The sequence below is a fragment of the Psammomys obesus genome, unplaced genomic scaffold, assembly GCF_907164565.1.
Source record: "Psammomys obesus unplaced genomic scaffold, mPsaObe1.curated_primary_1811, whole genome shotgun sequence".
Lineage (NCBI taxonomy): Eukaryota > Metazoa > Chordata > Mammalia > Rodentia > Muridae > Psammomys > Psammomys obesus.
The window spans coordinates 15,385,699-15,412,566 of NW_026585742.1; the positions used below are offsets into that span (position 1 = coordinate 15,385,699).

General features: G+C 36.1%; 1 protein-coding gene across 8 annotated transcripts in view; it reads left to right on the forward strand.

Moving 5' to 3' along the window:
- Dnm1l (dynamin 1 like) overlaps positions 1 to 26,868 on the forward strand; it is a 63,140-nt gene that overhangs the window by 14,803 nt on the left and 21,469 nt on the right. For 4 of the 8 annotated variants that reach the window (XM_055599136.1, XM_055599137.1, XM_055599141.1 and 1 more), the window contains exons 2-9: positions 11,946 to 12,093; positions 15,318 to 15,356; positions 16,526 to 16,572; positions 16,915 to 16,986; positions 19,036 to 19,122; positions 20,945 to 21,107; positions 23,286 to 23,406; positions 24,836 to 24,967. In XM_055599136.1, coding sequence (XP_055455111.1) covers positions 11,946 to 12,093; positions 15,318 to 15,356; positions 16,526 to 16,572; positions 16,915 to 16,986; positions 19,036 to 19,122; positions 20,945 to 21,107; positions 23,286 to 23,406; positions 24,836 to 24,967 — 809 coding nt within the window. The remainder of the gene's footprint in view (positions 1 to 11,945; positions 12,094 to 15,317; positions 15,357 to 16,525; positions 16,573 to 16,914; positions 16,987 to 19,035; positions 19,123 to 20,944; positions 21,108 to 23,285; positions 23,407 to 24,835; positions 24,968 to 26,868) is intronic. The other 4 variants (XM_055599138.1, XM_055599140.1, XM_055599143.1 and 1 more) reach the window with 1 other exon arrangement.

Below are 26,868 nucleotides of genomic sequence, written 5' to 3' on the forward strand. Positions count from 1 at the left end.
GAAGGTCAAAGCTCTTGACAGTCGATATAACAGTAGCATAGCAACAGGAGGAACTATTAAGCATTTTTACCTATTTAGGACGCCTTAAATCACCTTAGACCTTGCAACCTTTATAACTTGTATTTACCAACCTTAAAACACATTTTAGACCCTCATTTTTCTTAGGCCTTTGTGTCTAGTTATTTACCATGAGGCATAGGTGAGACTGCTATGAACATTTATTGTTCTTTAGCTAAAGGTTACAGCTGAGACTTGAGGCTGGTAACAAAGCATATTTTGTCTAGACCTGACAGTTAGAGCTCTAGAAGTCTTAAGGCTTGGTCTCCTGCATATGAAGAGGACTGAGAAGACATCTGGAGCCTCCCAATACAGAAGTTGACAGTATGTCTGTGGGACCAAGTGTGAGGTTAAAATAGACCTGTAGCATTATCTGGGCTTGGCAAGGCTGGTGGAGGTCACTGAATCTAAGAGCCATTTGTCCTCCGCCAGGCCAAGGAGCTTGAACGCTGGAAGTGTCTGTGGCTCTTGTGCTGGTTGAGCCTCCATGGCTGGGCACAGAGGAGCATTTTGATTTCCAGAGGCCAGTTAGCAGGCAGGGTGTGGCTTGTTGAGGCAGCCACAGGACTAACGTCCTTCCTGGCTACATTTGAAACAGCTGGTGGAGTTGACTTTTGGCTATACCCCAGTGAGATGGGGCATTGTAGACTTCTTGGATTTTGTTTTGTTTTGTTGTTGTTTGTTTGGTTGGTTGGTTTTTTTGTTTTGTTTTGTTTGTTTTGTTTTTGTGCAGGAATCAGCACAGCAGCACAACCTCAGCAGCAGCAAAGGGCTGGAGCATAGTTTTTGCGCTGTAAATGAGCCTATTGGGAAGATTCCTCTCTTACTGTTTTTACCAACTCCTATACGATGACTCAGGAACCATCCTCAGCTGTTTAATTAAGTAAGCAGTGAGACCATGTTTGCATCTGTGGGACTATATATATATTTTTGAACATGTTAAAGGACTTGATCATCTATGAGATGATTATTAACTTGCATTTGTTAGCCATTAAATATTAGGACTTTAGGTTTCATCCCTATTAAGTTGGAGCCTTAAAAATCATAAATATAGTCCATTAAAGTAGGAGCATAACAGTTTCCTGTATGATTTAGGATATAAAAAGTTTATAGCTTATGAAAGTCTAAGGCTATACTATAGATTAATAATGTTATCATATTTAGAAAACAAGACCAAGCATATTTAACCTTGATAATGAAGATATAGCACGATGACCAAGTTTTAATAAAAACAAATAAATTTCTCTAAAATTAATAGATCTTAATTTAGAGTATCCTTGGAATTTATATTATGTGGTCTAAGGGTATTTAGGCAAAATTTTATTTAGTAATCCCTGAGTTAAAAGTTTTAAAGCCAACAATATAGTAGAACAGTATAAAACAATTTTAAAATTATATTTGAGTTTATTATACTAAATTCATTATCCAGAAAGCTTAGTGGTAAATCCTGATCACAGGCAGCTCATGATGGGAGAAACAGCATTTATTAAATCAGGAATTGATAAAGACATAGGCAATCAGACGTACATTTTAAATTAGCTTAATTTGAATAGACCTTTATAACTTTGAAATTTTAGCATCATATAAAAATTATTTTGAACCAGGCTTGAGTCATAAATACAGCATGTAAAAATATAACTTTGAATTTAAAAATTCATACCCATTTATAATGAGACTTATTGCTATCTTAGTCTAAAAAGAGATAAAATAAACAGAATTAATTATGATTAGAATTGTTCATACCATGTGGTCACCTTAGGGTTTACAGTTTAATCTTAAGATTTTTTTTTTTTCTTTTTGAGAGTATATAAAGAAATAAGAGAATATTTTTATTTAGTGGGATAGCAGAGAAAAACAGACAGGACTTAGAGAAAAGAGATACAGGGAATTGCTTTTTCTTCACTGATTACTCTTAGTGTTACTAGATATTAGGCATTTACGTAGAGCAAATGTCTACAGGTGTAGAAGCTAGAGGTTTCTCAGAGGAGGGAGAATATGAAGAAGCCATTCCCGTGACTGAGAAAGAGAAAATGGAACTGGACCATGTGGCTAGTGGTTTGTCAGCCAAATAGCATGGCAGGTCAGGGACTTAGCCTGGCTAAGCCGGAGAACCTCTGTGCCTGGTACCAGGGCTTTATTAGCAGTAAGGTCAAGTTCTCATAGAGAGAATCTCATTTATGGGAAAGAATAGGGGCATATAGGCAGCTTTAAAGTGGAGGTAGGAAGGGGCGCAGTGGCCTTTTAGGACCTACAAGAGGCTGCAGTTTTGCAGCTTTGAAAGCAGTGGGACAGAAACAAAGCAGTAAAAGCAGCTGGCAGCAGGGGAAACCACAGCGGTTTTTTTTTTTTTTTGGAAGAGGTTTATTGGGTGGAGATGGAGAGAGGGGAGGAGAGAGAGACATTGAAATAATGATACGTAACCCATATTATATGAAAGAGGTTTATTGGATGGAGAGAGAGAGAGGAGTGAGTGAGTGAGGAGGGAGGGGTTGCCCTGACAGAGAAAGGGGAGAGAGCAGGAGAGAGGAAGAGGGCACAAGAGCAAGAAGGCAAGAGAGAGACGAAGTGACAGATTGGTTGTGAACCATGCCTGCCAGGTGCAACTACCTGGCTGCGACACATGATGACATCATGGGTTGCCAGGCAACCCTGAAGCAGGCTGCCCAAGTACTAGCAGCTGCTCCTGCATCATGCCTGCCTGATACCATGCTTCTTGTGGACATGTTTTTAACCCTCTGGAACTGTGAGTGCCCCACCCCCACCCTCACCACCTTCTTTGGCCATGGTAGTTTGTTTATAGTAATAAAAAAGTAACTAAGATAACCTGTTGTTTTTTAATGTGAAGATAATATATAAAAGGGTACAGTGTAAATTAAAATTTTCACTTCATTGAGGTATGATTGACTTTCTCATAGCTTTTGACCAAAATCTATGTTGATTTTTTCCTAATTTATTTCTATTGTGGATGATGAAATATGTACTCTGCATTACTTTGGTAAGGCTACCATAACAAAAACATATAAATTGGTTGGCTTACTGTTATTACAAAGACAACACCTTGGTGGTCTTATTTTAATTTAGCTTCCCTTTTTAAAAGCACTGACTCCAAATACAGTCTGAGGTGCTGGATGATCAGGCTTCCAATTACAAATTTAAGGAGGGTCATATAATAATTTGACTTAACATGTTGTCTTAGGGTTTCATTACTGTGAAGAGACACCATTACCACAGCAACTCTTATAAAGGAGAACATTTCAGGAGCCCCACAAGGAGACCAACAAAGCTAAAAAACCTGAGTCCGGGGGGTGGGGGTGGGGTCCTGCAGAGAGTGATGTACCAACCAAGAACTATGCATGGAGGGGACCTAGGCCCTCTGCTCAGATATGGTCAATTGTCATCACAGTCTCTATTTGGATGCCCAAGTAAGGGGACCAGGGGCTGCCTCTATCATAAACTCAATTGTCTGCTTTTTGATCACTTGCCTTGGCGATGCAGCCTTACAAGGCCACAGAAGAAAAGGATCTAGGCAGTCCTGATGAGAATTGAAAAGCTATGGGCAGATGGCAGAGGAGGAGAACCACCCCTTTCAGTGGACTAGGGGAAGGAGATAGGAGGGAAGATAGAAGGAGGGTGGGACTGGGAGGAGTTGAGAAAGGGGTCTTCAGTTGAGGAATATAATGAATGAATTGTAAAAAAATTAAAAAAATAATAAAAATGGTGGAATAAAAAAATAAAGGAGAACACTTAACTGGGTTTGGCTTAGAGTTCAGAGGTTAATTCCATTAAACCTCTGCCATGTGGGGAACCATGGCAGCATGAAGGCAGCCATACTGCTGGAGAAGTAGCTAAGAGTTTTACATCCTGACTGGAAGGGGACAGGAAGATAGAGTGCCAAAGTTCATTCCCAATGATACACTTCTTCCAACAAGGGCATATCTTCCAACAGTGCCACTCCATATGACTCTATGGAAGCCATTTTCACTCAGACCACCACACGTGTGTGTGTGTGTGTGTGTGTGTAACTTAATCTGGGAGCCATAAAGGAGGACACAAAAGCAAATAAAGTGGTAAAAATGAGTTTATATCAGATTCAAAAGAATATTTAAAATGTAGTCTCTATAAAATACCTCATTTAAAACCAAAATGTTTACAAAACCATAGTTGCTAAAACATAACTTGTGTAATAAAGAAGTAACTTGGAATTCTTCTGAAAGATCAAAAGCATAAGTTATGGACTTTATTAGAGAAAAGAAACTTAAAAGTTTGGTTTGGAAGAACAGATGACAAAAGAAACTACTCTAACCAAGACTTGATGATCCCCAGGGGATAAGAACTTCAGATCTCAGCCAAGTGTGGTGGTGCACACCTGTAATTCCAGCACTAGGGAATGGAGAGGTAGGCGGATCTCCCTGTGAATTCAATGCCAACCTGGTCTACAAAGCAAGTCCAGGACAGCCAGGGCTACACAGAGAAACCCTGTCTTAAAAGCAAACAAATGAAACAAACAAACAAACAAACAAACAAAAAAAAAACCCTCAGGTCTCAGCTGCAGAGCATAAATGCTAGACTAACCTTTCTGATACGGTCACCATTGTTTTCTAACATCCATGCCTCTGTGCTGTCCCATGGATCTGGGCCTTAATAGCTTCCACAAGGTAACAAAGATCACCAGCAAGCCATGGCACAGCCAGTGCCATGAAAGCCACACCAAACATCAACTTTGTGGGAGAAACAGTTCAGAGAGGTGTATCTTTGCACCTCTTAAGATTTCCAAGAATAATCAGGCACTCAAGTTTGTCAAGAAGAGAGTGGGGTGCACGTTCAAGAGGGATCACAAGAAGCAAAGTATGCTGCCATAGTGAGGAATATTGCTGCTAAGGATTGATCCCACCCTACTTGTCTTCTCCCACAATTACTATAATAAACTATAGTCAAGTTTTTGAAATCCAACTAAAACGAAATACTAAGTTCTGAATGGAGGGATGACATGAGAAACTGAAAGCAGTCCTACAAGGGAAGTGTATAGCTCTAAATACCTATGTTAAAATATCAGAACACAAATAAATGTCTTAATGATACAACTCAAAAAGTTGGAAAAACAAGAACAAACTAGAATTAACAGAGTCCAAAATGAACAGGAAACATACACCAAAAAAATTCAGGAATATTTAAAAATATCTCTAAAAATATTTTTAAAAACCTGTAAAATTTAAATGAAGCTGTAAAATCCAAATGAAAGGGATGATTTCCTAGATTCATTGAAACCACCAAAATTAAACCAAGAAGAAACCAACAAACCACAACAAAGAAGAGATTGAAATATTAATAAAAAGCTTCCCAGAAAAAAAGAAAAAGACAGCTAGGGCCAATGAATTTACATCAGAATTCTGTCAGACTTTCAAAGATATCTATATCCAGTAGTTTATTTCTTAAACTATTTAAAAAAATAGAAACAAGGAACACTTCCAAATTCCTCCAAGAAGCTAGTATCACTTTAATACCCAAACCACACAAAGATTCAACAGTAAAAGAAAACTGCAGACCTGAGGAACATAGACTAGAAATACATAATAAAGTAATTGCAAACAGGATGCAGAGATACATCGGAAAGAATATATACCATGACCATGTTGGCTTTATCTTTGAGATGCAGGGATAGTGTAATATGTGCAAGACAAAAAAGTAATAAATAACATAAATGGACTAAAAGACAAAAATCACATAATCATTTTTAAAGATTTTGTCCTTGACAAAATCCTATATTCCTTCATAATAAGAGTCTTAGAGAATGTAGGGCTGGAGGAAACACAAGAAAAGCTATATATGATTTAAAAAAAAAAAACAAGGAGTGGTATAGTGGGGTTTTGAGGTAACACTACTCCTAATTGTCTTAGAAAGCGCCAGATTGACTTCCAAAATGGTTGTACCAGTTTACATTCCCACCAGCAATGGAACCCCCTTTCACCACAACCTCTCCAGCATGTGTTGTCACTTGAGTTTTTGATCTTGGCCATTCTGAAGGGTGTAAGGTGAAATCTCAGGGTCTTTTTAATTTGCATTTCCCTGATGGCTAATGAGGTTGAGCATTTCTTTAAGTGTTTCTCTGCCATTTGATATTCCTCTTTCGAGAATTCTCCCCTATCAGTGGACGTGGAAAGGGGCAGGGAAGAGACCAGGGAGGGAATGTGGGGTTGGGGAGGGAATGAGGGAGCAGGATACAGCTGGGACACAGAGTTAACAAAATGTAACTAAAAAGAAAAATTAAATTAAAAAAACAAAACAAAAAACCAAACAAACAAACTGAAAAACCACTCTACAGCCAAAATTTTCCTAAATGGAGAAAAGCTTGAAGCAATCCCACAATGTCAGGAACAAGACAGGGATATCCATTATGTCTACCCTTTTTCAGTACTGTGCTTAAAATACTAGTTGAGCAGTAAGGCAAGAGAAGGAAATTAGAGTAGAAGGAAAAGTCAGACTATCCCTATTTGCAGATGACATGATACTGTAAAGTAGAGATGCCAAAAATTCTACCACAAAGTTTGGAGAAACCATAAACAAATTCAGTAACATGGCAGGGTACAGAATCTGCTTGCATGGATTAATAGCTTTTCTGTATACCAATAACAAACATACCAAGAAGGAGACCATGAACGTAAAATAAAATACCTAGAGATGTTGACGTTCTTTTTAAAAACTCTTTTTATATGTTTCTTGTATCTCTTTCTCTCTACTCCACCCTAATCCCTTCCAACACCCCAACATTGGGTAGGAGAGAGAAAGGGTTAGATAGGGGAAGAGGGGTTATAGTTTTCTTAGCTGCTTCCTGCTGATTAGTGTGGTTAGGTTCCTTGGAGCCAGTCCAATTCTCCTTTCAGGAGATCTCCAACTTCTTCTCTCACTGCATCAGCAGCAACCAGAAGCCGCAGGGGGAAGCCGTAGGAGCCTTGTTCTTGAAGCTCCTCCACACTCTCTAGGCTCTGGAATTTATTCTCTCTCCAGAGTCCTCAGTTTTAAACTATCTGCAGGTGGCAAAGAACGCCTCTCAGAGTCTGCATGAGGCAAAGGGTTTGCTGCTGTGGACTATCTGAATCAGTCCCACATCCCACCCCTGGAATATAAACAAAAACATGTTTATATCCACAACATAGGCATAAACCCAACCAGGGAAGTATAAGACCTCTACAATGAAAACTTTAAGCCACCAAAGAAATAAATAATGACAGTAGAAAATGAAAAGGCATCCCATGCTCATAGATTAGTAAAATTAACATTACAAAAATGACCATTCTGCCAGAAGCTATTTACAGATTTGCTGTAATCCTAGTCAGAATCTTCATCTCATTATTAGGAGAAATAACTGAAACTATCTTAAAATTTATATGAAACCACCAATGATGCAGGATAGATAAAACAATCCCAAGCAAACAGAACAACAACAAAAACAAAACTCCACAATGTTGGAGGTATTACCATTCCAGGTCTTAAGATATGTTACAGAGCCATATTGAAAACAATTAGTATTGGCACAAAAACAGACATGTACACCCGTAGGACAAAAATCAAAGACTCACACATAAACAAACATAACTTCATCCACTTAACATTTGATAAAGATGCCAACAACATATACCGGAAAAATAAAAACATCTTCAAAATATGCTAGGAAAACTGGTTGTCCACATGTAGAAGATATGCGTGAAAATTAACTACAAATGGACCAAAGCCATAAACCTGAGACACTGAAACTTGTAGAAGAAAACAAAGGCAGTTTCTATCAATAGATAGCAACATGAAATAGGTAGGTCTATAAATCTGACAGAGTAATATCTAGAATATATAAAAAAACTAAAAAAAAAAAAAAAAAGTAAAAACAAAGTAGCCATTTAAAAAGTGAGCGTGGGACCTGAATAGAGAGTTCTCAAAAGAAGATAAAAGATAAAATAGCTAAGAAGTATTACTACAAAATTTCCCATAGTAGTTAGAGAAATGGAAATAAAAACAACTTTGAGATTTCATCTTACACCGGTCAGAATGGCAAAGATCAATGGAAAAAAAAAAAAACGACAGTAAATACTGAAGGGGATGTGGGGGTTGTGGGGACCCTCACTTCCTGTTGGTAGGATTGCAAACTGCTATAGTCACTGTGGAGATCAGTTTGGAGAATTCTCAAAATCTTAATATTAAACGTATGTCCCGTTCAACAAGTGGGATGCCATGCCTGGTACTGGAAATCCAGTTACCTAATCAGTGCTGGTAAATCATGGTTTTTGGAGGAGAATCTACAACCACTAATATACTAATCCAGAATAATCCCTAACATCAACCTATAAACATTTATCTTTATACCTCCAGTGTAGTTTTCAACCTTCATCAAGGAAAGTTGTTTTGCAACAAATGGAGACTGCTACAGAAAACCACAATCAACTGATATGCAGGCTTATGGAACCCATCTACAAAACACTACCATACCCAAGGCCTAGGGAATAATCATAGAAAGATTGTAAGACAGGATCAGGACTGTTTTGAGATTGTGTCTCCTAGTAATATCAGAAGCTGTATCTATAAAGTTTCACCAACATGACTACTTAAATGTGAGAGCTGAACAGGACATCAGTGAACATGCTAAATTGGATGGGGAAAAGCTCGTGAGGCTTCAATCCTACACAAAGAACCACAGGCTGGCTACTGAGTAAATATGGAAGCAGAAGCAGAAGAGATGGCTCTCCCCACGGAAGAACGTTCATCCTTGAAAACATACATACAAATAAAATGGATTCGGGCTGGAAAGATGGCTCAGTAGTTAAGAGCACTGACTGTTGTTCTAGAGGACAGGGGTTCAATTCCCAGCACCCACATGGCATGTCACAACTGTCTGTAACTTCCAAGATCTTACACCCACAGACATACATGCAGGCAAAACACCAAGTACTTAAAATAAAAATAAATAAAAAAAAATAACATGTATTCAACAGGTTGTATTTGGGAGTGTGTGTGTGTGTGTGTGTGTGTGTGTGTGTGTGTCTACATATATATGCATGCAAAAATAGTTGATAAAAGAAGGGAGAAAAAGAAAAGGATAATTGTTGTAATTAAAATACATCTTAAAAATAACAAAATATTTTCTCCCCATGTTGATTTTGGTGCTGGCTTGTTTTATGTCAAGTTGACACAAGCAACAGTCATTTGGGAAGAAGGAACCTCAAGTTGAGAACATGACCCTACTAGACTGACCTGTGGGTGAGCCTGTTTTTTGGTGATGATTGATAGGAGTTGTCTCAGCACATTGTGAATGTTGCCCACTCTGGGCTGCTGGTCCTGGGTTTTCTAAGAATGCAGGCTTGAATAAGCCATAGGGAGCAGACCAGGAGGCAAGACTTCTGTGGCTTCTGCTTTAGTTCTTGTATTTAAGTTCCTGCTCTGATATCTCTGAATGATGGACTACTAGTTTTAAGATGAAATAGCTTTTTCCAAGTTGGTTTTGGCCATGGTAGATGTTTTATCACAATAATAGAAACCCTAACAAGTAGCAAAAAGTTTTAAGTATCCATTTCCTGACATTTAGTTTTACACAGAATACTGCTTTATTACACATAGAAGTTGTTTTATATTGTTGTAGGGTTTCTATTGCTGTGAGAAACGCAACGACCAAAAGCAACATAGGGAAGAAGACTCTCAGGTTATACTCCATCACTGAATGAAGTAAGGGCAGGAACCTAGGGCACAGAGTTGAAGCAGAAGTGATAGAGGGACACTGCTTTCTGGCTTGCTCCTTGTAGTTTGTTCAACTGCAGGGGTTGGGGGGAGTAGGGGCCAGCCTCAGCAATTGACATGTTTCAGAGAGGAGATAAGGAGTCTATGAGTGAGGAGTTAGTCAGGTATAGTTGTCCAGAGAATCTTGCAGCTCTGACTGACTAGCAGTCAAGTTGCTTCTTGAGGTTTCACGGAACAAAGACAGACTCATCATTATCCAAAATGTACAGATTATATCACTTTATCTCCAGACATGTGTTTGATTTTTCATTACATGTCTGAAATTACAAGTTCAGTCACAGAAAGTACAAATAGAACAGATTTTATTTTGTTATCAGCCCTATAACTCTAATTCAAAGAATCTGAAGAATGTCTCTGCCCAAGCAAACACATTTGTTTTATATGACACCCTGCTTTTAGGCTGGCAGTATTTGCAGTTTTAAAGCACTCCAGACAAAGAGAAAGTATCTGAACCAGTTTTTTTATGAATAGCAAATACTAATACCCAAGTCTTCATCATCTACTCTATTAAGTATGAAAGTTATTTTAGTTAATCTGTCTTATTTATTGAGTTCTATTCCTCCAAGGGCATATCTTGTATGAACCCCTGTTTTTAAACTACATTTTCAGACTACATTGTAGTCTGAACTACATTGTAAAAAGAAGCCTTTAATCTGTTACCAATTCTCCTGGCCAGTTGGAGTGTGTCAACTATCTCTAAGTTTATCCTGTTCCGGTTTTACTGTTTGAGTTTGCTTAGGGACTGATACCCCAAGAAGATTTCTGGAGTCATGGTGTCATAAAGAAATTTCTAGTGTTTTAGTGCTTATCGTGATCTCCAGGGTATATGGAAGACTTCCAAATATGGCCAGATAAAGTTATTTTCCTAAAAGCAGAAGAGATAGTAAATTTAGGACTTTCCTAAGAAGACTCAGACCAAAACCTAAAAGTGAGAGACAGAATGGCAGTGGTTACAGCATTCAGCTAAGCTTTGCTGGAACTATGTCAAACAGCTGTGCTGTCTATAAAGTCATAAGACATTCTCTATTTCCAATGCATATGACTGTGTCTCTCAACCTGCTTTCTTGTTCCTGTTCCCAGTGAGCTTGGCCTTTCCTATCAATAATTAGTCAAGCAGTTGGCCTACAGACTTGCCTACAGTCTATCAGATTAAAGTATTTTTTTCTTTGAGGTTCCTCTTCCTCTTCCTCTTGCTTATGGCAAGTTGACAAAAACTAAACATGAGATATATGATTAGAGAATTTAATTCCTGTTGACTATGTTAAAAATAAAGTTATCAATGCCCTATTTATAGTGAAATTACTATGTGTGATTGGTACCTATATCATATAGGTTTTAAGACTTGGTTAAGAGACTATCAAAAAGTCACGTGGTGGTGCACACCTGTAATCTCAGTGCTTAGGGAGGCAGAGGCAGGTGGATCTCTGTGAGTTCAAGGCCAGCCTGGTCTACAAAGTGAGATCAAAACACAAGGCTACACAGAGAGACCCTGTTTTGGTGCAGGGGAAAGAAAGAACAAGTGAACAATTTGGGGGAGAGTGACTTTTTTAATATAATTTTTTATTTATTACAATTTATTCACTTTGTATCCCAGCTGTAGCCCCACCCTCACACCCTCCTAATCCCACCTTTTCTTCCTCCCTCCGTCATCTCCTTCCATTCCCCTTTCCCAGTCCACTGATAGTGGAGGACCTCCTCCCCTTTCATCTGACTCTAGCCTATCAGGTCTCATCAGGACTCTCTTTCATAGTCTTCCTCTGTGGCCTGGTAAGGCTGCTCCCCCCTTAGGGGGAAGTGAGCAAAGAGTCAGCCATTGAGTTCATGTCAGAGACAGTCCCTGTTCCCCTTACTAGGGAACTCTCTTGGACACTGAACTGCCAAGGGCTACCTCTGTGCAGGGGTTCTAGGTTATCTCCATGAATGGTCCTTGGTTAGAGTATCAGTCTCAGAAAAGACCCCTGACTTTTTTTTCTTTTTTTATGTATCTTAATTTTTAAGTGTAGATTTTCATTTTCTCTGAATTTGAATTATGTAACTTGTATATATACAGCTTTGTTTTTAGTACAGTCCGTTTAGAGAAATCATTAATTTGGTCTTGTATATTCTGTTTTCAGAGCAGTGGAAAGAGCTCAGTGCTGGAAAGCCTAGTGGGAAGGGACCTTCTTCCCAGAGGGACTGGTGTGGTTACCCGGAGACCTCTCATTCTGCAGCTGGTCCATGTTGCACCAGAAGATAAACGAAAAACAACAGGAGAAGAAAATGGTAAATTTCAGAACTGGAATAAGAATTATTTTAAAATGTTATTCCTTTTTAGGCTGTTTTCAAGATGACTTTCTAAGTAAAAAGTTCATTAATTAATTGGACTAGAGCCTATAACAAAATCAGAAATCCTGTGGCGTGGTATCTGTCTTTCATCCCAGCACTTGGGTGTCAGAGGCAGGTGGATATCTGAGTTGGAAGCCAGCGTGGTCTACAGAGTCAGTTCCAATACAGCTAAGGCAACACTGAGAAACCCTGTCTCAAAACAAAACACACACACACAAAATTTTTGTTGATTTGAAATGCTGAGTAAAGCTGTTGGGAATAGTACCTTTTGAATAATTTAGCTTAGTAAACTGTGGTTAAATAGAAATCAGTTACTTAAAGTAAAAACAGTTCCTATTTTATTTAGCTCTTTCTGTTTTCATCATGTGCTCACTAATTTTTTATTAAATTTTCCTTTAGTCTTTGAGAAGGGCTATTACAGAAAGATTTCTGGGTGTTGTGAGATCGCATAGTCCAAACTGGCTTTAAAAACACCTCAGAAGGACCTCAGACTTGTAATCCTTCTTGCCTCTACCTCCCAAGTACATGCTTACAAACATATGTTACCAATGACAGACAGTAAAACAGGGACTCCAACCAAGGTGGGCGCCGTGGTGCACGCCTGTAATCCTAGGACACTGGGAGGCAAAGGCAGACAGATCTCTGTGAGTTTGAGGCCAGCCTGGTCTACAAAGCAAGTCCAGGATAGACAAGGCTATATAATGAAACCCTGTCTCAAAACAAACAAACAAACAAACAAACAAAAAACCAGGGATTCCATAATAACTAAAGAAAGTTAATGAGCTTTGTAAATACCCTTATGTAATATTTTATAGTAGGTGATCAGCTTTATAGAAACCCTTTAATTATTAAGTATCTTCTTGATATACTAGTATTACTTTATATTTTAATGTTTATTATTGAAGTTCTTTTTGTTGTATTTATTTTATTTTGAGATAAAGTCTTGCTACATAGCCCTTACTGTCTTATAATTTATAGTATAGATCAGGACAGCTTATCATTTGTAGTGATGCTCTTACCTCTGCCTCCCAGTTTTTGGAATTACAGACATGCATGACTATGTGTTTAAAGTTTGAACCTTGAATCTACTCATTCTTGACTAACCTGTGGCTTAGCCTCAAATACCTAGGATAAAATTTTCAGAATTTCACCATCACTAATTCCATTGAACATATTACCTAATACCCTTAAACCAGGATATTGAGGAACTATATGGCTGTAGGTCTTTTTTTCCTCAGCCATTTTGAAAGAACAGTATCTCTATCAGACACTATTTGCAGATGTGGTATTTCCTTAAATAAATTTTACCTTGTTAAGAAAGGGTGTAGACATGTCAGTTCCTTGATGTCACCTTGCCCAGCATGTTTTGTTGATGTAGGGTCAGATCAGTAGAGCTGCATATTTTTCTCTGCAGTTATATTTATTCTTGAGCTTAGTCCATGTTATGTCTATGTGTGTTTGCACATCACTATATATATATATATATATATATATATATATATATATAGTGCTTCAACTTACAGTGATATCTCAGCTACTTTTGAATGCAAAACAAATAGAAAGTTGAGCATTAAATTTCATCCTTATTGTACCATAATTCTTCGGCTTCCTTTTTAAAAACATTATTATTTTATGTGTGAATATGTGTCATTGTGTGTGGATGTATGTGTGTGCTATGGCAAGGGTGCTCCAGTGAAAGATAACTTGAGGGAATTGGTTCTCTCCTTCTACCATGTGGGTCCTGGGGATGGAACTCAGGAAATTAGGCAGCAGAGGTCTTTACCTCTGCGCCATGGTGCTAGCTATCCTTACCTTCTCATCAAAACCACTTTCTCCTTTGGACAAGCAGTTTAGGCTTAAAAATCATTCTAACCATGTGGAAATCAAGAACTAATGAAACGTTTACATGTAGTTTGGATTTAAAAAACATGAATAATGAGAGAAAATAGTTTTGAAGAAAGCATCACAAAAAAAAGCCAATACAAAGTTAAAAACAAATCTAAAACCTTTTTGTATATGATTCTTTTTTATTTTTAACTTGTTTTTTAAAGATTTGTCTATTTATTATGTACACAATGTTCTGCACACCTGCATGCCAGAAGAGGGCACCAGATCTTGTAATAGATGGTTGTGAGCCACCATGTGGTTGCTGGGAATTGAACTCAGGACCTCTGGAAGAGCAGCCAGTGTTCATAACTTCTGAGCAATCTCTTCAGCCCCTTATTTTTACTTTTTACAGTTCTACTTTCATTTCTGTACTTTCTGTTAGTTTAAATACACGAGGGCTATAGCTTCACAGAGTCTGTGTCCGGTACCCTTTGTGCAAGTTTGCTTTGGAACTAGGCACAAACCATGCCACTGTTTTTAGGGCCTGAGTTACCAAGATTACTCTTTATTTTGTTTAGCTTGCCTTTGGGAGTTAGTGTTGCTTTTGCTTTATACAAACATGAACACATCTCTTGCATAATAGAATTCAGTTTCATCTTGGGTATAAAAGCTTATTATAAAAGCTCCTTAAGGTTTTATATGTAAGAGAGCCCCAGATAATGTGTAAAGAGCAGCACATTGTAAGATAAAACAAAGTGTAATTTTTAACTGAGGTCTGTGAAAACTGGCTAAAATATTTTGTGTTTAATGTATGTAATTAACAGGAAGTGCAAGAATTGTGACAGTAGATTTCGTTGCATTGAGTTCATGAGTTGGAAGAGTTAATGTTTTGTGGTGCTCTGCTAAATGAAATTTTTATTTCAAATGAAGTACCCTTATAAATAGTCATTTTTAGCAAATAGGCTAACTGCATTTACTTACTAATTATGATAGTTTCAAAGGATGTGCTTGTCATATTTCCTAGGCTCTTAAACTACACAATTTATCTTTTCCCACAGTAGTCTTTCATATATCTGAGGCAAACTTTTTGAGGGTAAAATAAAAATTTCTTTACTGAAATCCTTAAAAAGTTGAAGTATTACACAGAATATGCTTTGCTTATAATATGTAAAAATATAGTTCCTACAATTCTAATAAGCTGTGAATAATTAAATACTTAATGCACATTTGAAATGTTATGTTTTACACATTTGAGGGTTTTTTTTTTTTTTTTAAGCTTAAAGTTTTAGGGATGAGCACTAAAATTACTTTGTGCTATTTCTCTTTAACTACAGACCCTGCTACATGGAAAAACTCAAGACACCTTTCTAAAGGTTTCTTCTATCCCTTTGTTTTTAGCTCTTCTTTTTTTTATGCCTGCATGTGTGCTTATGGACCCCTACATGCTGTGTGCATCTTTCTTCTCCATTTTTATTTGCTTGTTCACATTGATTGCAGGTTTTAATGATTATTGTTAGTGTTTTGGCATTGCATTTACATGCAGGCCTTTTTTGTGGTAGATTTGATTTTTACAAAATCGTAATTGTGAAGATACTGAAAATTTACATGGCAAATTAAATTTAAAATACCACTTTGTTATATAGTAGTACCTCTATGAGTCCTGTACTTTAATTAGTCCTTCAAACAAAGAGTGGTAATACCTTTTACTAAATAAATATTGATGTGAATATCTTAATTTTTATTTCAAGTGACTCATAATGCATTAACTACTTTAAATTATTAAGATATTTTAAGCTTCCAAAATTGGTGAAAGCAGAATAGCAGTGCTTGGGTAAGGTATCAGGAGAAGCAGAGTGTGACTAGAAGCTAGCAGGAGGTCAGTTCCTTACAGTACAGACATACATCTATTTTCATCCATTTCTGTTCTACAATTCCATGAGAAAACATAGACTTGACCTTGGGAGAAAGCACCTTGGCAGTGTGCATTACAGGACAGCTACTACCCTATCACTGAGAGCCTTATATATAGCCAACAGAAAACCAAATAAAAGGTAGTGATTTAAAAAAAAATGGAAAAAATAGCTATTTCATTCATATATTGCATGTATATTTTTAACTTCTATGTTATGTATACATTTGTTACATGAGTTTTTTTTTTTTTTTTGCATTATCTAATGGGATTTTTAGTTTTTCTTTCTAGTTCTTTAAATTTTTTTCATTGAATAAACTTTCATATATAAGATATTTAAATCAGTTATCAATTATGTGATTATACAAACATTAGGATTTGTGATTATACAAACAGATAGGGAGTGAACAATGTATTTTTAAGAACTAGATTTCAAATTCTGGGAGTACTTGAAGTTAGTCCTGCCTTTGTAGTCAGTGCCATGGTTTAAAGCTGTGAATGTGTATTTAGCAGACCTTAAAGTACTTGTTAACTTGTAGTTAGTTAAAACAAAGTTTATTGTGTTATCTTTTTAAGTTCCTAACCAGAAAACCCAATTTTCATTCTCTAAGAAATGATTTTTTCTTTCTCTAGGAGTTGAAGCAGAAGAATGGGGTAAATTTCTTCACACTAAAAACAAGGTAATCACTCACAAATACAATGAAGTAATATATAGAAAATATTGTTTTATAAAGAAAGTAGAAAATAAAGTTTCTTACTGGAAATGTGTGTCTTTAAAATAAAACTTGTCTCAGTAATACATCTAACTGCAGTAGTTTAACTTAATCCTTTCTAACTTGGAGATTTTTAAGTTGTGAGATCGGGCAACTTTGAAACAAATCTTAGAAAAACGCATGTATATATGAGAAATGTAGACTAATTTTCTGCAGTAAATCTAAACATATTCTTTAATGTGGCCTTTACCCCTTAAGAATGTCTGATCTTATTTAGAATATGGTTCTTTTTGTTTCAATAATTTTTAGCTTTACACAGATTTTGATGAAATTCGACAAGAAATTGAAAATGAAACCGAAAGAATTTCAGGAAATAATAAGGTAGGTATTGTTTCAAACCTGAAAGACTTTAAAAAAGTAAATATATTGGTGAATGTTTTCTTTGTATAATAATATGTAAATGCATTGCTAAGTCATAATCTTCCCCTCCCTCTAGTACTGACAATGAATGTGGGGGATAGTACATACTAGTTAATTTTCTATCACTGAGCTATATCCTAAAGCCACTTTTTTAATTATTATTTTGAGACAGTGTCTCATAAAATTACCCAGGCTAGTCTTGAACTTGGGGTCCACCTATTTCATTTTCCTTAGTAGCTGGGAATTACAGTTATGTGTTGATTTATAAATTTATAATCTTAATCATTTTTTAGTGGAGTACTTGTGCCAGGCAGTGATGGCATATGCATGCCTTTAATTCCAGCACCTGGGAGGCAGAGGCAGACAGATCTCTTGTGTTTGAAGACAGCCAGGGCTACACAGAGAAACCCTGTTCCCCAAAACAAAAATAAACAAAAAACAAAAAGGAGTACTCCTACTCCCCAAACATAAAACTTACTTGTAGTGGTTTATATCTGAATTCCCAGGATTGAGGAGGTAGAAGTAGAAGGATATGAGTTCAAGGCCAGCTTGAACTAAACACTGAAGTAGTTTCATAAACACCAAAGGCTAGGGACATAAATCAGTGATAGACTGTTGAGTGGAAAGTCCTGGGTTAAATCAACAGCAACACACATTGTTATGAGTTCTTTTCTATTGCTGTGATAAATACCCCAACAAAAGCAAGTGAGAAGGTTTAATAGGGAAAGGTTTATTCCCACTTAAAGTCCATTGTGGCAGGGAAGTCACAGCAAGAACTTGTAGCAGCTAGCCGCATTACATTATGTTCAATATCAAAATAGCTCAGTGAGTGCATGAATACATACTGAATTTTAACTGTCTTTTTCTACCTGTTTAGCTGAGGTACCATTCATAATTCAGATGGGTCTTTCTAATTCAAGAGTGATAAAGACAATCTCCTACAGGCATTCCCTTTTCAAGGTGATTCTAGTTCCTGCCAATTAGCAGTTAACACAGGTTATCAGACAAACATGCGTGTGTGTGCATATACACACACACACACCTTAAAACTTTTATACCTATAAAGTACTTTATGTTTTGTGAACTTAATTACATAGAACTTATTACAGTCAAATATTTTCTAAGAATGTGAGAATTTAAATCAAGGATCTAAGATATTTTTAATATCAAAATCAGCTTCTTTTCCTTTTTTGTGCCCTTTATTGTAATTACTGTTTTCTTATTGGTTTTATTGATAGTCTCTGTTATCTGGGGGAATATTAAATCTCACAGGTGACCTTGAGCCTAGTAATATTCAATATATATTTTCTGCCAGATACTGTGATGTAGACTTTATTTCCTGGCAGAAAGACATTTTGTGCCTGTTGAAAACATTTGACTCTTTCAGTAACTGTTTTTGCTCACTGTCAAACTGGTACCTTGGAGTAACTGCTGCTCCCACCATACTTTCCTAAATTTCTTGGAATATGACAGGAATATAACTAGATTATGTCAGGGATAGCTTTTTGTCTCGGGGATCTGAAAATTGAAATGTATTTCCTGAGTGAACTTAGTATATATGTACACTGTATATGTACGCTTAATGTTTAAATGTCTGGGACCAAATTAATGTGAAGAGCTGCTTATCTATTACTTTCTCAACTTAGCACCATCAACTTGGGAACATCATAATTTTGGATAAATGAAGAGTGCATTGTTCTTTAAGTTCTTAATCTGTTAAGCCTTTTTAAGATGGATATATGAGTATAGAAAAAGTGAACTAGTATAGGGAAAGAAATTTTATACATTAATGGTATAGGGTTGAGTCGGATTATAACCTACTTGTTATATGATTGGCTGTCTTCTCATTCATGTTTCATTAAGCTTTTATTATTGAAAGATTTTAGGAGCCACAGTTTAATAAATATTTAGTAGCATCTAAAATCTATGCATTTGAATGTAGTTTGTTCTAGCATTTCATAATTAATGGAAAATTAATATGATTGTAATATATTTGAAACTTGTTTTTAGGGAGTAAGCCCTGAGCCAATCCATCTTAAGGTTTTCTCACCCAACGTTGTCAATCTGACACTTGTGGATTTACCAGGAATGACCAAAGTAAGGAATATATGATACTCATGTTTTCATATAAAGAAATGTTTTGTTTTCTGTTTAGCATTAACCTAATATGAGAATGAATTGATTTTGTTGTTACTGTTATTATCAGAACATTTTTAAAAAGTTGAGCCCTTCTTTCTCCTTAAAACACTTTCTTTACTTCCTAGGGTATCATAGTCTACAATTTTATCTGTAATCTCACTGGCCACCCCTTTTCATTATCTTTTGCTGGTTTCTTCCCCTCTCACCAAGTTTATAAACAGTGCCAATTTTTTTTTTTTTGACCTCTTGTCCTCTTCAGGTACATGTAACACTCTAATTAGATTGATAGTATTAGCAGATCTTATAACACTAAGTGCATGAATTTGATATGTTGACATTCAAAGTATTTCTAGATCCATATCCAGCTATCCTCTTGGCATATGCATTTAAATGCTTTAATAAGCACTATAGCTTTGCTATGGCTAATACCAAATTCCTCATTTTTCTGTCATCTCAATACATGGCAATTCTACTGTATTAACTGATCAGCCAAAACCTTACAGTCATCCTTGATATTTCTTTGCCTTTTACCTCCCTTCCTTTCAGCAAATCCTCTGGGCTTTCCTTATTTTTATAATATATCCAGAATCCTATCACCTCTTAGCATATTTGTGGCAGAGGTAGCTATTGTTATTTCACTTGGATTGATGTAATACATTACCGGATAAATAGTACTAGGTCTCCTTTGTTTTTTATTTTTAAGTAACCACAGTATTCTACTAAGGTGAAAATTAGATTGTATCATTTCTTAGCTTAAAAATCTTCTTCAGTAGGGCTGGAGCGACGGCTCAGTGGTTAAGAGCACTGTTTGCTCCTCCTAAGGACCCAAGTTCAAATGCCAGCACCCACATGACAGCTCACAACTGTCTGTAACTCCAGACCTGACACCCTCACACCAGTGCACATAAAATAAAGAAAATTAAGGAAAAAAAATCTCTTCAGTGACTTCCCAGTTTCCTCATTATTGGGAACCTCCTGTATTATTTTCTCACTTTGTTAGTTTATTTCAACATCTCAGGATGGCCTTTAACTGTCTGTGTAGCTGAGGATGACCTTGAATTCCTTATTCTTCTAAATCCTGGGATTAGACTCAGCTCATGTGTTATTTCTCTCTAATTTCTTTTTCCTACACATCTGCCATTATTCACTCAATGTAGAATGTTCTTTCCCTAGATATTTATGTGGGGTTTGTTTTGCTTGTTGCTTGTTTACCTTTAATTTCTGCCTAGTCACCTAAACATCATTATCTTATTGAAGTAAATCCTGATTATTTTGTTTTAAAACATCATTTAAAGTAAGAATTTAAAAGCATCATTCCCCAAACTCTGTTCTGCTCTACAGTGTTTTCTTGATAGGCCTATCTGCTACTTGGATGATATATTTGTGTTTGCTTATTAATTGCCTCTTATCACTAGGACACATGCCCTACAAAGGCAGGAATTTGAGTCTCTTAATTTTATTGCTGTGACCTAACACATCATGTAAAGGAGTACCAGATCACAAAACATTGTATGAATGAATGAATGAATGAATGATCATCTGTATGCAATTGATACCCAGCAGACTTTAATGTAAGATATATTCAATAATGAATTTTTGGTATTTGGAAGAGTTACATTTTTTGAGGCTTTGTATATTACCAGATTCACAGATACCTCTATAGTACATTGTTAATTTACTTTAGCTATTTGTAAGTACAAAAATACCTGTATTCTATGAATTCAATGTATGGGAAAAAGCTGAGTTGATTTTGATTATTGCTTGTCTTTGTTTGGTTTAGGTACCTGTAGGTGATCAACCCAAGGATATTGAGCTTCAAATCAGAGAGCTTATTCTTCGGTTCATCAGTAATCCTAATTCCATTATCCTTGCTGTTACTGCTGCAAATACAGATATGGCAACATCAGAGGCACTCAAGATTTCCAGAGAGGTAGATCCAGATGGTAAGGACAGATGTTTATATTTAATCGACGTTTGATTTACAGTGGTAAATCTTTCCTCAAGAAAAGAGTATTATTGAAAAGAGTGCCTCCAGTTAATACAGATCTTCAAATGCTTTCCTACTTTTTTAATAATTTTAGGATAGAAAACAATTACTTGATTGCTAAAAAGGATAGGCAAAAATACTTTCCATAAGATTTATATTTGCAGTAGCTACACAATAACTTTAACATCAAATTATTTGGTACAATATTTCCTTAATTGTGTAAATGAAATTTCAGTTTTTAAATAGCCAATATTTAGGAATAAATAAATTTATATTATTATGATATAGGAAGTAATTATAAAATCTTCTTTCTGCAAATTAAAAAACAAAACAAAAAAACACTAGACAAACTCAGTATAAAAGGGAGTCTTTGAAGGCATCTCTTTTATTTATAAATCATTCTTTACCCAGATTATGATTTAGTGATACTGAGATTATTGGAAGCTTCTGAGTCTGTATGAAATGCTAGCTTTGTGGAGTGAGTGGATAATTGACTCATATGGAAACCATTTTTTTTTTTCAACTAGATTCCTGAAGACCTACATCTGTGTTACAACTTTTTTTGAGTGTGTGCTTTGAAAAATAATTTCAAATAAAAATTTGATGGTAATGCTACAAGTGTTAAAATTTCTATAATTAGTCAGGTATGGTGGTGCACACTTGTAATCCTAGCACTTGGGAGCTAAGAGCAGGAAAAGGACATCTTCAGCTACAGTAAGTTTGAGGATAGCCTGATCTACATGAAAACCTGTCTCTAAATAAATCAATAAAGACATAAAAAAAAAAAAAACAAGCAATAAGATGGGTATACATTTGATCTAGTAATCTTAGTTTTTGAGACAGTCTCTTACTATGTAGCCCAGGCTGGCCTGGGTCTTGTTATGTAGATGATTTAATAATCTAAATTGTCAAATATTACAGGGAGATAATTTCATCCAATATTAATATATAGTATCAAAAATTTAGAATTGTGGAAGGCCAGTTGTAGTGCATGCCTTTAATCCTAGCACTTAGGAGGTAGATGCAGGTGGATCTCTGTGTGTTCAAGGTCAGCCTGATCTAAAAAGCAAGTTCAGGACAGCCAGGCTACACAGAGACACCCTGTCTCTTTAAAAACTAAAAACAAACAGAAAATTTAGCAGTAGTGCTGGAGAGATGGTTCAGTTGGAAAAGCATTTGCAGTCCAAGAATGAGGACCTAGGTTCAAATTCCTAGAAGGTAGGCACAATGGAATACCTTAGTAGCCCCAGTACCTGGGCAAGGGTAGAGGGGCTTACTAGCTTACTGTTCAGCTAGCCAATTGGTGAGTTCCAACTTCAGTGATAGACCCTGCCTCAAAGAATAGGATGGAAGGCAATGGAGGAAGACATCCCATGTATAGACTTCACATAAATACATGTGCACATACACAAAAGCAATTAGGTACAACTTAAAAGTAACGTCTTTTTTGTTGTTGTTTTTATTTTTTGAGACAGTGTTTCCCTTGGCTGATCTGGAACTCACTCTGTAGACCAGGCTGTCCAGGAACTCACAGAGATCAGTGATTGCTTAGCTTGCCCTGGGTTTCTTCCCAAGCACTGCCAAAGGATTAGGTACTGGGTGTGGAGGGGAGGGGGGTCAAAAATTATACATAGTAATTAACTTCAGCTCCAAGGGATGCCACACCCTTTTTGGCCCTCCAAAGATAGCACCAGCACACCTGCATGTAGATACACACATGTAGATACACACATATACACATAAATAAAAAAAAATCTGAAAAAAATTGCAATTAAAATTTAAAATGCTTAGAGATCTTGACCTACAAACTTATAAGAAATTACTTTTGGACCCTGGAGAGTTAACTCAGTGGTTAAGAGCACACCCTCTTCTGGCCCCCATTGCATGCACATACATAGACATGCTTATATATGCATAATTTTTAAAAATTACTCATGAAAACAAGTTTTAAAATTGTATGCCATATTTAAATTGATTTTAGATAAAGCTCTGGAAGCAAAGGTTAGAAAAATATTACCAAAATGATGAAAAAGGCAAAATGTTAGGTAGAATTATAGTTGAAGATTTTCCTTTACTAAACTTAATGCCTTTTTTTAAATGGTTCTGTCTTCTCCCTTCTTTTTATATTTACCAGGGCGCAGAACTCTAGCTGTGATCACCAAACTTGATCTCATGGATGCGGGTACTGATGCCATGGATGTATTGATGGGAAGGGTTATTCCAGTCAAGCTTGGAATAATTGGAGTAGTAAACAGGTTAGCAATTAAAATGAAATGAAGGGGCTGGAGAGTTGGCTCAGTGGTTAAGAACATTTGTTTCTCTTACCGAGGACCAAAGTTTGTTTCCCAGCACCCACATTGACTCACAACCACTTGTTGGTGGTAGTGGTTTTGTTTTTTTAAGATTTAAAAAAAAAAAAAAAAAAAGTTTTTTTTAACATTTATGTGGAGGTCAGAGGGCAATTTGGCAGGAACCAGTTCTCTCCTCCCATTTGTGTTTTGGGGTTTAAACTTGGGTGTCAGACTTGGCAGCAAGTGCTTTTACTCATAGAGTCACTTCGGTGGCCCTCTTAAAATTTTTTTCTTCTTCTCTCATTGTTCTAATGGAAACTATTTTTAAGGTGAACACAATAGAAGATGATTTCATAATTAACCTTCACAAATTCTTGCCTGCTGCTTAAGTTATATATGAGAAGGGCATTGGGTAAAGAAAAAAAAAGTATCTAATTTTTACCCAATCAGGACAATTTAAAGGTGGTGGAATTTAATGACTTTTAACCACATAGTATTAGTAATGCTGTGTAATTGCCAGGATGTGACTTGGAAACTTTAAAGATGTATTCTGAAAATTGCTGTTATTAAAATTCTATAGAAAAAAAAACCCTACTGTTGCATTATCTGTGTTTTAGACATTTTATAGTGAGCACTTTGCAATGGTATACATGGAATTCTTACAGAGTAGTAGGGCTAGTGTGAGGCAGTGCTGTGCTCAGGTGACGTTTTTCTCTAGGTCAGAGCTGCTGTATGGGAAGGAAAACATTTGTCAAAAGACCAAATTCTAATTCTAGTTTTTATATAGGCTAGATATAGTAGACTTTTAATCACTTGTGACGTCTTTAGCCCTCAGGTCATTTAAAAAAATAAATATTTTATTAAGTGATATCTAAAGTTCATTTCAATTGTCTGTGTATATTCCTCCATATATTCCTTTTCCCATTTAAAGAAAACTTTCCGCTATTTTCTTTTCAGGCAAGCATGTGCTATATATGCCTCTACATTCTGTATTTGTAGATAATTACACTTCAAGTTAACTTTTTTTATTCTTGGTAGAAATTAGCCACCTGCCCAAGGATAAAATATAGATGATTAAGATATACTTGCATTTTTATATCAGTCTACAACTTACTTAAGGATACTGCCTTTGGGTGGGTTAACAGTAACAATAAAGCTGATACTAAGTTAAGTCGTACAGTTCAAATCTTGGCTGTTTTTGCCTTCCTTGGATGAATCCATTGACTGAGACATCTGTGCGTTATGAATGTAAAGATAATGTTTGTTGTAAAGCACTCAAGGACTAAGTAAACAATTAGAAGCCAAGAAACATCATCTAGTGCAAACAGGCATCCAGAGCAGTGAAAGCATAGTATTGGTTTTAATTAAACAATTTTTTATTTTTCAACCATAGGAGCCAGCTAGATATTAACAATAAGAAGAGTGTAACTGATTCAATCCGTGATGAATATGCTTTTCTTCAAAAGAAATACCCATCTCTGGCCAACAGAAATGGAACAAAGTATCTTGCCAGGACCCTGAATAGGTAACATTTTTGTCTTTTGGAGATGAGATATTTTTGTTTTGCCAACAGTTGTCTTAGAATATTGCTGTTTACTTTCATATGTTCACTGTTCCTTACAACTGTACTTCTGGGTCCTTGTAAAGCAAATGTCTCTGTTTTTATTCGGATGCTTGGTAGTAAACCATGTAGTCTAGAATAAGTATTCAAATAATTTTCTTAAGTAGGAAATGTTTTTATTTTTTTTAGTTGAAACTCATTTCCCAAATTGCTGTTATATGGTTTAATACTGAAAGAAAATTTGTTGAAATACAACATTTCATTAGTGTTTACAATCAAGTAGCTGTAGCAGCAAATCTTTGGCAAGCTCCTCAAAAGAAGTTTATGCTTCATTGAGGTCCAGGTCCTGTGGAGTGCAGATTCTTAGTTCATTTAAAGTTGATCTAAGTTCCTGGATAGGGGTAAATTTGCTTATGGTGTCTTCCTTTGTCCTTGATAGCCTTCAGAATATAAACAGCACCAGCAGAGTTATTTAACTTCCACATGCCCATAAAGCAGCATCAGTGATTTGGTGCTTGGAATCAAATCATAGCCAAGGAGTATGTTCATCTCTTTAGGCAATTCATAGCCATCTATGTCTGGCTTGTTGAAGTATCAATCAACATCAGAATACTCATCCGCTTGATAGGACCCATGAGGACAGTAGCAAGCTGACAGCGGTCAGTATAGGTGCAGGAAGCTTTGGGGACTGGTATTAGGAGGGCAGTTGCAACTATAGTACCCTGACTGGTCAGGTAAGAAAATGTTAACAATTAATTTTGTTTTGAACTTTACTGAGATATCAGATGATTTCCAAACACTTTAGATTACATGAATTTAAGTAAAATTTTCAGTTATCACATGATATGCCTCAGACATTACATGTGACTATTACATGATACTTAATTCCTTTTACATTTATTCATAATAGAAATAACATGAGTTTCATACAAGTGACTAGATTGAAAACCATTTTCTTTTATCCTATAAATTGAAGGCAGATGAACTTAGATCTTAATAAGAAGGATTTACTTATAATACTATGCTGAATAATACCTCTTGTAAAAGTTAGACCATTAAAACAAAATTACAGGTAGAATTGAACTGAGTGCCTTACTTTAGATTATAATGAGATAAAAATAATGTGTATTGTTTTAGTTTTATTTATGGTTTTCTAGCAATCACTACAGTTGGTGGGCTAAAGGCATATGTCAAAAGTATTGGTGAAAACCAGTTACTTTTATATAATTTTCTTTAGGCTAAGGATTAAGATTGCTTTATTTCCTGTTCTTGTGATATGTTTTCTTATTCTTACAGTTACTGAAATGAACAGAAAGTATATCTGACAGCAGAGTTATATAGGGTTTTCACCATATACTGTACAAGTAATTCTTCAGTAGATTGTAACTAGATGCCTTCTGACTTCTGACAATATTTACGTAGAGACAGCATCACATCCTATAGGTTAAGTCCTCAGAGTTTTATAGATTTTCCCTTCTACTTCAGGTGTCAATTGCCAGCAAAGATTATATGGATGTGCTTCTTAGTAACTATTCCTTAGTGGGATAGGTGCTAGGTCTCAGGGGTCATAAATTTTTATACTCATGCATAAAAAAAGATTATTCTAAAGGACACAGGTAAACCAGTTAGAGATAGATAAGGTGAAAAATATGGAATATTGAAAAGTGAACCAGGGCTTTATACCCTCTGTGGGCATGCTATTCTGCAGAACCTTTTAGTTTCATGAACTCTGCTTGAGTTTTCATGACAGCTTCATCATATAGATAGGATTGATTACCTCACTAGCCATTAGTGATCAACTCAATTAAGACTGATCATCCCAAATCCTTGGCTCTTTAGTAGTTTTTCTGGTGAATAGTCATCAG